This window comes from Mauremys reevesii, linkage group 9, assembly GCF_016161935.1.
Source record: "Mauremys reevesii isolate NIE-2019 linkage group 9, ASM1616193v1, whole genome shotgun sequence".
NCBI lineage: Eukaryota > Metazoa > Chordata > Testudines > Geoemydidae > Mauremys > Mauremys reevesii.
This window is the reverse complement of record NC_052631.1, coordinates 47,125,183-47,139,039: the sequence shown is the minus strand read 5'-3', so window position 1 is coordinate 47,139,039 and position 13,857 is coordinate 47,125,183. Positions and strand designations below refer to the sequence as shown.

At 43.3% G+C, this 13,857-nt stretch overlaps 1 protein-coding gene across 1 annotated transcript in view; it reads left to right on the top strand.

Moving 5' to 3' along the window:
• The first annotated feature begins 8,101 nt into the window (after positions 1–8,101).
• Positions 8,102–13,857, top strand: part of MYO7B (myosin VIIB) — a 76,708-nt gene continuing 70,952 nt past the window's right edge. The window contains exons 1-4 of the mRNA XM_039487813.1: positions 8,102–8,119; positions 10,220–10,333; positions 12,042–12,194; positions 13,607–13,791. Coding sequence (XP_039343747.1) covers positions 8,102–8,119; positions 10,220–10,333; positions 12,042–12,194; positions 13,607–13,791 — 470 coding nt within the window. The remainder of the gene's footprint in view (positions 8,120–10,219; positions 10,334–12,041; positions 12,195–13,606; positions 13,792–13,857) is intronic.

The following is a 13,857-nucleotide window of genomic DNA, read 5'->3' as shown; positions in this document are numbered from 1 at the left end:
ATGCCTTTCAGAAGTCTGACAGGAGCCACGTGCAGCAGAGAGGCTAAAGTTTGAGGCTCAGGCAAGCATTACGAATGAGAGCAAATGACCTCACTGCTGCCTGGAATCCCTGGTGTGGAAATGGAATAAATGCTGAACTGGGGGCAAAGTCCCGTAATAAATAACTGTGAAAGGCACTTCAGTTACTTCCTCCTTTTTGCCATGGAGGGCTGACACCCAGGGCAGGATTCTCAATGGCTCCACCACCAACTTCATCTCCCTTTTCTTTCCCACTCTGCTATCTGTGAGAGAGAGGAAACGCAGCAGCACCAGGCATACAGCAAAATCTTCTGTGTGAACAGGTAACCTCCCATCCTTTTGGGCACCATTCAGGCCCTGATTTAGAGGGTTAGCTTGCTCAGGTGAGAAGAGCAGCAAAGACAGGCACTGCAAAAAGCAATACAAGCATGGAGCGGGGAGGGCATTTGCTACTAATGCTTGGTAAAAGAAGAACTTTTACTCTTGAATTTGAATCTGAAATCCATAAAAACTAAGGGGCTTCCCAAGAAAATTCCCGATAGGACTTGAAGAGAGAGAGATTAGATCATAACTAGATGCTGCTGGAGAGGCAATTTTAATGGTTCAGTGGGGAAAGATTTCTGGGCAGGTAGGGAGTGGAAGTAGTTGCAGGAAGTGCAACTGAAAGATGGACAGAGGGAGCCTACTCAAACCAAGAAATGATTGGGAAGGAAAATAACTTGCACTTGTCTCCAAGATCTTGGAGATGAATTCCTGATAGTGCTGAATAAGCTAGGGTGTTATGATGTTACAGATCAGTCAGGGACCAGGACTTGATATCTATGACTGAGTAGCTGGAAGTTGTCATTTACTGAAATTTATATTCATATTTTTCTGGATTCATGATTTCTGCTGATTTGATAACTAGCTAGAATTATTCCATAATTATAATTATTCTACTTGTTGGAAAAGTTGCATAAATATCATAGTTAAGATAGACAAGCATATTGTTGGGGAAGAGGAAGGTTTTTTTAGCTGTTAAGGATATTTTCAGACTTTTTTGGCATTTAAAAAAGGAGCTTTACAAACACCAGATTTAGCATGTACTGAATGATGACACGTGATCTGCCTTGTTTGGGGGATTAAATGTACTTTCAAAATAGTAAAAGTGTAGCCCAGGGGTAGGCAACCTATGGCACACGTGCCAATGGCGGCATGCGAGCTGATTTTCAGTGGCACTCACACTGCCCAGGCCCTGGCCACTAGTCTGGGGGGCTCTGCATTTTAATTTAATTTTAAATGAAGCTTCTTAAACATTTTAAAAACCATATTTACTTTACATACAACAATAGTTTAGTTATATATTATAGACTTATAGAAAGAGACCCTCTTAAAACCTTAAAATGTATTACTGGAACGCAAAACCTTAAATCAGAGTGATTAAATAAAAACTTGGCACACCACTTCTGAAAGGTTGCCAACCCCTGGTGTAGCCTTTAGACATCATTTGCAGAGAAGGCACACTCCCTTATTTTCTTTGACTTCACAAAATGCTTCCAAGTACAGTTTTCCAAATATCTGTAGATGTAGATTGTACCAACTCTCAAGTCTGCAACCACATACACGCATCCTTAAATAGATGCACTGTGAATAGCCCTTGTAAGTAACCAGGGCTATTTGCTGTGTGCAGAGTTAAGCATGCACTTAAGTCTTTGCAGCATCCACAGATCACATGGCTTAGCCCAGCGCCGGCATCCCCATGCGACCTATTGCTTTGTGTGGTAGCTTTTATTGTCTCCAGCTATCTTACTCCATAAAGGGGCTTAATTGCTCCTTCAATTTATCTGGAAAGAAAGGTGGTTAGCACACCCTTGGGCTTAACCAGGCCTGAGACTGAAGGCAGCCATTAACACCTTCTAGCATAATACTTATAAAGGAATAGTAGTGAGTTGCTTGAAAGAAGGTGGTGGCCATGGTAAAGGATCACAAAGCTTTCTTTTAACACTGAACAGGAATTATATTAGAATAAAGGGGAAAAAACAAAACAAAAATGTATCATCCCTAAAACTACATTCTCTCTGCTTCACTATAGAGTTTCTTCTAGAATCTCCCGTAACATCCTGCCATCTGGCTTCCTGCTACAGCTGTAAGAGAAACAGGTCATGTCCTCACACTTTCATTTGATTTATTTTTTAAAGTTAAATAGGTTTGGACTTGCTTCTCACTTGGATAAAGGGCTCCTTGAGGGGAGGGTGACCAGGTGTCCCAATTATAGGGACAGTCCCAAAATCTGGGGCTTTGTTTTATATAGGAGTCAGTTACCCTCCACCCCCTGGCCCGATTTTGTCACACTTGCTATCTGGGCAGCCTACATGAGGATATCTCTTGCTTTAGTCTTGTTGCACTCTCCGCTTGATTCTCCAGCAGTGCCTCTTGATTTGAACAGCTCCCTTAGTTTTACTGGTTTGGGTCACATGATTAAAAACAAATCTTTTTTTAAAAAAATTTAATAATTGGAGATATACCAATCTCCTAGAACTGGAAGGGACCTTGAAAGGTCATCAAGTCCAGCCCCCTGCTTTCACTAGCAGGACCAATTTTTGCCTGAGATCCCTAAGTGGTCCCCTCAAGGATTGAACTCACAACCCTGGATTTAGCAGACCAATGCTCAAACCACTGAGCTATCCCTCCCCCTCTCTTCAGTTAGTGTGGTTTCCAGAGATGAGGAGTCTCATCTAGTTGGAGGTGGTGGGAGCTGAAAGGTTGGCATTCTTTCTGGGGTGTTATGCTATTATGTGGTGCATTGCCTGTGCAGTGTAGTGGCTGGATGATTGGTAGAGGAGTAGGTGCCAATGGCATACATTTTCATTTCCTTGCTTTTGAGATTTTTGTCAACAATGTTGAGTGTAAAGCAACCTTTAGCTGATATGGCTTCCACAGCATACAACACCATGATGCTGTGTATGTCCTTTGGGCTAGGTTCCATAAGAACTTTAACTTTTGCATTTTACAACTGGTTTGAAATTGTGATCTTAATGTTGCATTAATGTAATTAAAGAAAAATGGTGATTAAGACACTAATCTCTAATAATTTCATTAGAAGTTTCCACAACTTTTTAGCTTGGAAAAGAGGAGAGTAAGAGGGGATATGATAGAGGTATATAAAATCATGAGTGGTGTGGAGAAAGTGAATAAGGAAAAGTTATTTACTTGTTCCCATAATATAAGAAGTAGGGGCCACCAAATGCAGCAGGTTTAAAACAAATAAAAGGAAGTTCTTCACCCAGCGCACAGTAAACTTGTGGAATCCTTGCCTGAGGAGGTTGTGAAAGCTAGGACTATAACAGGGTTTAAAAGAGAACTGGATAAATTCATGGAGGTTAAGTCCATTAATGGCTATTAGCCAGGATGGGTAAGGAATGGTGTCCCTAGCCTTTGTTTGTCAGAGGGTGGTGATGGACAGCAGGAGAGAGATCACTTGATCATTACCTGTTAGGTTCACTCCCTCTGGGGTACCTGGCATTGGCCACTGTTGGTAGACAGGATAATGGGCTAGATGGACCTTTGGTCTGACCCAGTATAGCCGTTCTTATGTTCAACGTCTTAGTCAAAAGTTTATAGAATCCCACAATAAAACAGTTGAACAAAGTCACAAACTTGTGTAACTACTGAATAGCATAGATAGGTAGCCTCAATATTATAGTCTTATAATTACTGTCATAAATATAAACCTAGGGTCCAATACTTTTATTTATGGAGAGTAGCACTTATTCTGTGACTTCAGTGGGACTACTCCTGGGATACAACACCATTCAGCAAATGTAGAATTATCAGACCTCTGGTCTTTAATGATATTTTGTATTGCATATGTGCAAAAACGGTCTTCCAGCATGGTTCATTTTTGCTTAAACTTTCTAGAAAGATACATTTTGTGGAGCTAAGACCAAGCCAAAGAGCACAATTTTTCAAATAGCGCTGAGAAAGTGAAGTTTTAAGTGAAATGTGAACATAATCTTAACTATGCCATAACATGTACAACCAGACAAATGGGTTTTCTTTTGTTTCAGCTGAGGATGTTACAAGTAGGAAGTTTGAGTAGTTTGGGGTGAGCTCCAAAGATCAATTTTTGGTCTTGTGTCGCTTACTCGTTCTGTTAATGATTTACTTGAGGTGTGCCATCAAATCAATATTTACCTGAACGCAAATGATGCTGTATTTCCTGACTGAGCTCTAGCCAAGCAGGAAGTTGACAAATCCTTTTGGGATGTATAGAAGAGTGGACTGTCCACTATTATGTCCCCTTGTAGCAGCTTTTTCCTCTCATGCAGCCCTGCTGATGGTCGATCTGGTTCTCCTCTTCTCATGACTTGGCCCTCCAGTCAGATCAATTTAAAGCAGTGGTTCTCAAACTTTTGTACTGGTGACCCCTTTCAGATAGCAAGCCTCTGAGTGTGACCCCCCCTTATAAATTAAAAACACTTTTTATATATTTAACACCACTATAAATGCTGGTGGCGAAGAGGGGTTTGTGGTAGAGGCTGACAGCTCACAACCCCCTGAGCTGTCCTGACCCTCAGTTTGAGAGACCCTGCTTTAAAGCCTCTCCCTGTCCAGGATATCAACATCCCAGACAGACAGTGTCCCACACATCATTGGTCATCCAGACATCTTTCACCCCTCTGGGGCTCCTCTTTCATTCCCTCCTCTCTCAGAGTAACAGCCCTAAGGCCTCTCCCTGGAGTCTTGTAACCAAACTTAAAAAGCAAAATACAAACTGCAACAAAAGAAATTTCTGCCCCCCTCCCTTAGGCAGAAACTTTTAATCCATCCCGGGTCCTCCCCAGCCCTTCACTGACTCTCAAGAGTTACCTCCCTCTAATCTTGCCTCTACTCCGGATCCTCCACTCCCATCTACCTCCGAGGTTACCTGCCTTTCAGTTGGCCTTCTCTCAGGCTGACTCCAGGCATCTCCTTCACGCCTGCTGTCGTCTCCCATCAGGGCACATCCCAGAGTGTAAACCTCCCTCCTGAAGCACCTCTTTAGTTGAGCACCTCCCTGAGTTTCTTCCCTGGAAGCCCAGGTCCTGCTCTTTTTGTCAGGGCTCATGGCCAGAGCCTACTCCAACCTGGTAGCTTCTCTGTATCTCTCCAGGTTCCACTCAAAGCAGGTCTGCAGAGTTCTTTCCCTGTTTTACTTCAGCCACCTTCTGACCTGAGCTTTCTCTCTCTTTTTTTTTTTATTTTTTTATTTTTTTAATAGAAACCACCCTGCTCCTCCTCAGCTGGGCTTCATCTTTAATTAGGCCTGCCCCATACTCCAGGTGCAACCAGGTGTGTTAATTGGCCTCTCAGGCCCACATTAACCCTATAACCACCTGTATGGGGTAAACAACCCCTCATAGGATGATGTCCTGAGACAGCTTTTTTCAATAATTCATCATAAATGGCAGCAAAAATGGAATATAGTATTTTGGTTCTAGATTCAGGTGTTTCCAAATGGGAGAAAATATATTGCAAATATTTCATTAGTATAATAAACCCTGAAATGAAACATGTTTTTTCTAAGGGTGTCCTGGAACAACCAGAAAGAGGCACCACTGGGGTTGGGAAGCTCCTTTGGGTGGATTGAAAGGCGGTGAGAGAGAGTGTGGTTTTTCACACAGAGACACAATGGTGAGAGACCTGTGAGAATGTGGGAGCGAGGCTGGGGTTTGGTGGATATTGTTAGGGACTAGAGAGGGTTCACAGGCAAAGGTGGCACTTGTAGCCTGCTCTGGAGGTCCCTTGTAGCCAAGACTTAAATTCTCAAAGATTATTTCCCAGAGCCACCCCCATTCGGGGGTCAGGACTTTAGCCCCCCGGGGGAAGCGAGGGTGCCAGGGCTCAGGGCTTCAGGCCTCTCACAGGTTTGAAAATATTTACCAGAGTTCTGCTTTGGTGAGCTCCAGCTGAATTTAAGCCCTGCCTTGTAGCAGTGGAACCCCTTCAGTGTCTACCTGGGGGGTTGGGCAACACAGAGCTGAGAATATGATGCCTTGAAGATTGAATGGCTGCAAGTGGCATTCCCACCCTGCTCCAAATAAAGCCTATACATATAGGGCCAAATGTCCCCTTCCTGTGGTTTAGCTTCACTGGTAATTTGACTAATGCAAACAGAATATCCATCTCAACTCCAGCCTGCTGGATCCTAGGGCCTCCCTGTAATTTCCCCTACTTCCCTCTGACCAGAGAGTCAAGCTTCTCTCCCTTTCTACCTACCAGAGGGAACAAGCTGTACCCGCTGTAATGAGTCTGCAGAATTTACTCATCAGCTTTATTCGGGAGGTAACTCCTGTTAATAGGGGTAATTTGTTGGACCTAACAAAAAAGTGCCCCCCACCTCCAATCTCTGTGTGCGGTTGCAGATCTTGCCACCATGTTCCAGTGAGCTTGGGGAGACTAAGCAAAAGAAAGCAATTATTAAGCTTAGGTCCTCGGGTACACAGAGCATCACCTGGCAGGGACTTTGCTCTTTGACTCATGCTGTTCAGTATAAGATCAGTGACTAATAATATCACCCATGATCAAGTGGTGGATGACATCCCTGACTTTGCATATGTAACTGCCTCAGCTGATCCCTGGCTGCCCCCTCCCCTTTGTTTGCTGAGTCATCTTCGCAACCCAGATAATCTGTCCCTCCAAATGACTGTCAATGATGTTTATTTGGGTTTTTTTATATGATTTGTGTAATGGAGTCTTGGGATCGAACTCCAACAAATCCTTAATTTCTGACATAATGTAAGGAATGGAAAGTCTGCGCTGCATTAAGTTTTAGTTCCTCCAGCAATTGTTTCAGGAGATAACACAGACATCTGATCTTGGGCCTTGGCAGTTGAAAAGCCTTCCAGCTCATCTGCTAATGGATGTATTTGGCCTCTGTAAGTCAGCGCTATTTATTTGTGAATGATCTTAGAGACCCCCGATCATATTAAAATGTGGTTTTCGTGTAACCAAAATGCTCAAACTCTGGAAAACTTCAAACCTGGTTCTAGAGCCAGACTTTGCAGCCCAGCTCAAACAGTTTCTGAAAAGCTTTGCCATGATTTCCCCGTGCATATCGAAAGGACACTGGACTAAATCTCAGTGTAGCAAGTAAGGCAAGCCACAGATCATGTTTATCCCTGAAATTGCTGCAAGAGTCCAATTGCAAGGAAAGGTGTATGCATTTGCGCTTCTGTAGTCTGTGGTTCTTTGGTTGTCCTGGGTCTCATGGCTTAAATAATATAATCATTTACGTTAAAGCAAAGGGAGCAGATTCAGTAGGGCCTGCACACTCAACAAATCAGGCAGTCCCTTGGACTCTTGTCACCAACACAGTCCTCTCAACTGTGGGCTCAATGCTTCTGTTTGTTTCCTGGAGGATTCTCCACTTTGCAACTGGAACCCTCAAACACATTTCATTTTCCCTCCTCCACAATCCTTCTTGAAGCCCTTCACTGCAGCCACAGCTGAGGAAGGCTGTATATGGATCTCTGCTTCTATATGCATGTTGCACCAGACCTATTGGGCAGCTTAGCAAAGTAGAAAATAAATCTGGGTCACTGGGCTGACCACTCACAGGAATTGAGCCACTAGGTCACTGGACCAACTGAATGCAAATAACGGTATTGTACAGGTGATGCCTTGTTATTGGGGGTTACATTTAAGCTTGAGTCTCTGCCAATAAACTTTCTTGGCATTAGCTTAAGAGAGTTCTGCTAAAAAAAACCCCAACAACAACATTCCACAGTGATGTTTTCTGTGTTAGTTCACCTCTTAGGTTATGTGGTAGAACTCAGGGTAGCCTGCAAGTCAATTTGTGCATTGCACTGTGCGGAGGATTCTTGCCTTCAGGTACATGGTTTATATTATTTCCACATTTTGTGTGTACTTTTAATGACCATGTTTCCTTTCTTTAATCCTATGTTGAATCATAAAGAAATTATGTTTTTGGTTTTTAAGCAGAGTCCTGACTGTGCCCCACTTTTGGCAGTGTTTTGATCTGTTCTTACCCCTGAGCCCTCCTGTAGTCTGATTCTGTTCTTCTCTTTGTGAACACAGGCTGTATGTGGGACTGTGAGGCAGGATGGTGGTTCTCAGGAAGGTAAGTCAGATGCTTTACTCTGGTGTACTGGTTAGTCTAGAGCAGTGGTTCTCAATCGGGGGTATGTGTATCCTTGGGGGTATGCAGAGATCTTCGGGGGGATACATCAACTTATCTAGATATTTGCCTAGTTTTACAACAGGCTACGTAAAAAGCACTAGTGAAGTCAGTACAAACTAAAATTTCATACAGACAGAGACTTGTTTATACTGCTCTATATACTATACACTGAAATGTAAGTACAATATTTATATTCCAATTGATTTATTTTATAATTATATGGTAAAAATGAGAAAGTCAGCAATGTCTCAGTAACAGTGTGGCTGTGACACTTCTGTATCCTTATGTCTGATTTGTAAGCAAGTAGTTTTTAAGTGAAGTGAAAGTTGGGGGTATGCAAGATAGATCAGACTCCTGAAAAGGGTACAGTAGTCTGGAAAGGTTGAGAGCTACTGGTCTAGAGGGTGGATGCTGCAGAAAGAGATGAAAAGAAGTCCCTGAGAACTTAACACATTTCACTTCAGAAGTAAAAGCAACAGAGAGCCAATATCAACTAGACATCAAACAAAATCTTCCCAAACAAAATTACAGAGAGATAACTGGTTCTGTTTACTGGGTGCCATGGTTATTTTGGGCAAGCTTGCAGTACTCTTGCTCATGCTGAGTTGGTGCCTTACACCATGAGCAGTTCCACTGAAACCCAGTGCACGTCCTTCAAGAGTAAGGTTCCCTTCACCGCAAGTAAAGGTTCTGTTTGCAGATGGTATTCTCCATTCGCTGGTGCAGCATTTATTGCAATAGCACTTTACAACTGTTTGTCTTTTAATATAAACCAATAACATATTTTAAGAGGGAAAAAAGCCAACAAGGTTTGAATTAAATAGTCAGCCATTCCATGGTAGTAAATGTTATGGAACCGACTTGGAATAATATGCAACAAAGCCAGATCCTCAACAGGTGTAGCTCCATTGAAGTGGATGGAGCTATGCCAGTTTACCCCAGTGGAGAATCTGGCCTATAGTCTTTATTTTACTTACAGCCAAGTTTTGACCATTGTCATAAAACCAGTCAGGCCAGATGTGGCTGACCCTGTGTGGGCACATGGGCTAGTGGAGGTGAAAGTGTAAAGGATCCCTCTCTACCTTGCAAGAGGCTGCCATGATCTTGGTCTTTGCATTCTGTGGACGCAAGGACTGGGGGAATGATAGCACCACCAGCAGTGCAAGATACTCCAAGGGGATGTAGTGCAGGATGGAGGGGTCAGTCATGCCTGGCAAACAGCAGCCAGTGCTGTCTGTAGCATTAGCTATACTTCTCTAAAGGAAGTCTAGCAGCCACCTCGGAGTATGCTTCCCTCCTGCGGCACCACAGGCATTCTGCCTGCCTGTTTGCTTTGTAGACAGAATACTGACTGGAGCTGTGCCAGGTGTGGTCCTTCATTGATGCCAAGGTAGGAGTTTTGCCTGAATAAGGAGTGCAGGATTTGTCCCCAGGGAAGGAGCTGATAAATGTGCTAATGTGTCCATGTACAGATTATTCAACTGATCGTTGAGGGAATGTACAATTAGAACTTACTATCACAAATCTATGAAAATTATGAAAGGATATCTAGTCAGTCCATCAGCATTATCTTGTCTGAAGATGCCCTCCTACCACTTTTCCAATACTGCTTTGTCTTTGAATGTTTTTAAGTAGCAGAAATAATAATAACTGCACATACAGACTGTCTCATTTGAGAATCTCAGAGCACTTTGCGGACAGTTGCTGAGTCTCAGAACTTCTTTGTGACGTAGTGTAGTTAGATAAGCAGTGTCATTGTTATAACTTCTGTGCCATTTCTGCCTATAAAATGGCTATCCCAAATGACTTGTCCAAAGTCACATAGCAGGTCAGTAGCAGAGCTGGGATTAGAATCCAAGAGTCCTGACTCCCTAATATGCTTTAACCACTAGATAACACTTCCTCCAGGCAATAGCACTGGGCCAGTTAAGTACAGTAAAAGAAATCCCGCAGTTATTAAAACCAGGAGGTATATGGCTAAGAGTTAGTTGGAGCCCAGATGTAAAGCAGTACTTAACAGTAGCACTTCCTTCTCGCCAGGGTGATCACGTGTGGCTGGAATCCTTGTCCAACAGTGAATTCAATGTCCCTATTGGGGCAGTTGTGAAGATCTCTGACTCAAGACAGATCTTGGTGGAGGATGATGAAGGCAAGGTAGGCTACATTATAACTTCCTCAGCAGAACATACTTAAGTTTTATGTAACATGGTGAAGAACAAGAGATTGGCCTGAACCAAGCTACAGATCTAAATATTCCTGAATGTTATGGAGTTCTAGGGTGAAATCCAGATCCCATTTAAGTCAACTAGGCCAGGATTTCACCCCTGGAATCTACACCTGGATACAGAACTGACTATTGTGGCTAGCTTCTTTCAATATAATGGGCCAAATCAAAATTCTGGATATCCAAACACCCTTTAACTTTACTGGATTTCAGAATCTGATCTAGATGTCATGATTCAGGGCCAGTTTTAGGGTACATCTACACTATCTGCCGGATCAGCGGGTAGCGATCGATCTATCGGGGATCGATTTATCGTGTGTAGTGTAGATGTGATAAATCAATCCCTGATCACTCTCCCATCGACTGCTGAACTCCAGCAGTGCGAGAGGTGGAAGCAAAGTCGACGGGGGAGCCGTGGCCGTTGATCCAGTGCTGCGAGGACGCAAAGTAAGTAATTTTAATTCGATCTAAGATACGTTGACTTCAGCTACACTATTTTCCTAGCTGAAGTTGTGTATCTTAGATCGATCCCCACCCCCCCAGGGTAGACCAGGCCATAGTCTAGCGTATGGCCCATCAGAGCATTACACAACTGCAAGAATCAGGCAGTAGTACTTGCCAGAGGCAAGACACAGGACTTAATGAGCCAATGGTCTGGTCCTATCTCCAAGCTTGTATTTCTGTGAGGCTATAGTCTCTGTGTAATCCACAGCAGCTGAATTTGCCACAGAGAGTACTTCTTGTCCCATACTTGCTGGAGAATTGTGCTCCAGCATTTAAATTCTCATTCCATTTCTAGCCCTCATGATTGTGCAGAGAACACTGAGAATAAGAACCGAGCACAAACTGATGCAATGTTGTGTTCCTGCACCTGCAGCTGGCTTGAAAGGATAGCTCTGGGAGGTGTGAATGGCTCCATTCATCTCAAGGGACTGTTGACTCAAACATAAAGATGACACTTTAAATGTCATACTGTTAACTGTTTCACAGCTGATCTTTTTAAAAAATCAGAAACATCCAATGCCTGTGCTTATCCCACAATCCCAAGCTTCTTCCCACCCCTTCCTGATACCCAAAGCCCAGCTGTCCACATCCCAGCTCCCAAACCTCAGGCTTCCCCTCAACAGTTTCTGCAATGCCATTATGCTTTGTCAATACCCAAATCTGCAGCAAAACTGAAAATGTGGGGACAGCGAAAAATCACTAAATGAATTTAATATCAAGATATGGGCTACTGAACTGATTGTTTTATTCCTTTCCATATTTCAATTAAAAGCTTCCATATTTTTAATTTAAGTGTAGCTGCCACAGAACTTCCACCGGAGCATAACAGAATCCAGGGCTGGCTCACCTAGGTCCAGCTTGCCACAGGATCTTGACTATATTCTCCACCTGTAATGTCCTATCTTGATTCAAGCATTGCATGCTGGGTCTTAGTCTCAGTGGGCTGCACCTGTGTATTAAAGATAAAGCTGCTGCAATCTGCTCTGTGTTATGCCAGTTAAACCCACACTGTTCTAGTGTGAGTTACACTCAGGTTCCCTCCACGGCAACATGGCTCCCTCCTTTGGATGCCCCTGAGCTAATGTACAAAATCCCAGATGATTAATTAAAAGCTGTTGTGTTGTTCTATTTAAGGAACATTGGATCACTGCTCGGAACATCAGTGCTGTGCGTCCCATGCATCCCACCTCTGCACAAGGGGTAGAAGACATGATACGCCTCGGGGACCTGAATGAAGCAGGCATAGTGCACAACCTCCTCATCCGCCATCAGGAGCACAAAATCTATGTGAGTTCCAAGGCGAATGGGCAAATCTCAGTCAAGACTAAGAAACGAAAAACAGCACACTTCTGTCAGGGGGGCTAACGTGTCAGCCAAGGAGCAGCCTCTGACATGTGGAGGCCTGATTTCCTTTGCCAAATACTGGACTGAGAAAGCCTTAATGTCTCAGCAGTTCTGAAATTATCCCTTTTCTTCTCTCATAACTGATCTCATCCTAGCACCTTGTCTGCAAAGACAAGAGCTGACACCAGACTTTGAAATCATGGGGTGACTCAACAGCAAGATGCATGGACAGTGAGAGAGCTGCCTTTTAGCTTTCTGCCTAAAGTGAGAGTTACCAGTGGTGACCCTCTGTCTGTCAATCCAAACATTAAGACAAATATCAGGTCTGGGGTACAGCATGCAGTGGAAATCAACATACACTCTGCTATGCTAATTTCAATGATTCACCTGCAGATATAACAAACTATTAGTCCAACCAGATGCTCTATTTTTTATCTTTGGCAATGGTATGCTCTGGCTTATCTTTAGGTTCAATTTGATATGCAATAAAATACATTGAGAGGAATGTTGGTCTTGTGGTTAAGGCATTGCCTTGGGACTGAAGAGATATGGTTTCATTTTCTGGCTTTGCCACAGACTTCATGTGTGACCCTGGGCAACTTAACCCACTTAATTTCTCTGTGCCTTACTTCCCCATCTATAAAACAAGGATATTGGTACTTAGTTTCTCCACACTTTGCTCTGCTTGTCTGTTTGGATTGTAAACTTTACCGGGCAAAGGCTGTCTTATAACATGTTTATGCAGCGCCCAGCATAATCAAGCCCTGATTTTAATAGGTGCTACACTATAGCAAATGTAACAATGTAAAGTAACAGATGAGACACCATTACAATAATAAACTCTGGCAGTCATATTTTGAAGCTCTGGTATATAATCATCTTGCATTTATATACTGTCGTGCTTTTCATCCAAATGGATCCCATTTGGCATTTTATAAACTTTACCAAATGACACTATATACACACAGACACATTTCAGGGATAGGCAAAATAACTAGGGTATGTACGCACACACACCAGTTATTTTGCCTACCCCTGAAGTGCAGCCACATCTGGGGTAGAATACAACAGCTGTTTAACATCACTCAGCAAGAGCACAGCTTTATGTTTCATCTGAATGACCCTATGTCTGATAGCATAATGCGAGTTCAATACTGATTGAGAGGGAAGAGCGCAATCTACTGAGTCATCAACCCACAACTTTCTGCAGCACCTGGGGTTTTCCCTAAGAGTTCCTTATCCTTTCCTGAACCTGCTTAGCTTATGAGCGCTGACGAGAGCAGAGCCCAGAGTGGCTGTGGCTGTGTTCTGCTAGGTCTGGATTTGATGTTATGGGTAACTCTCTCCTCTTTCAGACCTACACAGGCTCTATTTTGGTCGCAGTGAATCCATACCAGGTGTTGCCTCTCTACACAGTGGAACAGATCCAACTTTACAGTAACAAGCGAATTGGGGAGCTGCCTCCCCATGTCTTTGCCATCGCAGACAACTGTTATTTCAATATGAAGAGGAATAAGAGAGACCAGTGCTGTGTTATCAGGTAACTGGATGAGTGGGTAGGACTAGTGGTAGTAGGTTTACCACCGGGATTGGACAGAGAAGAGTT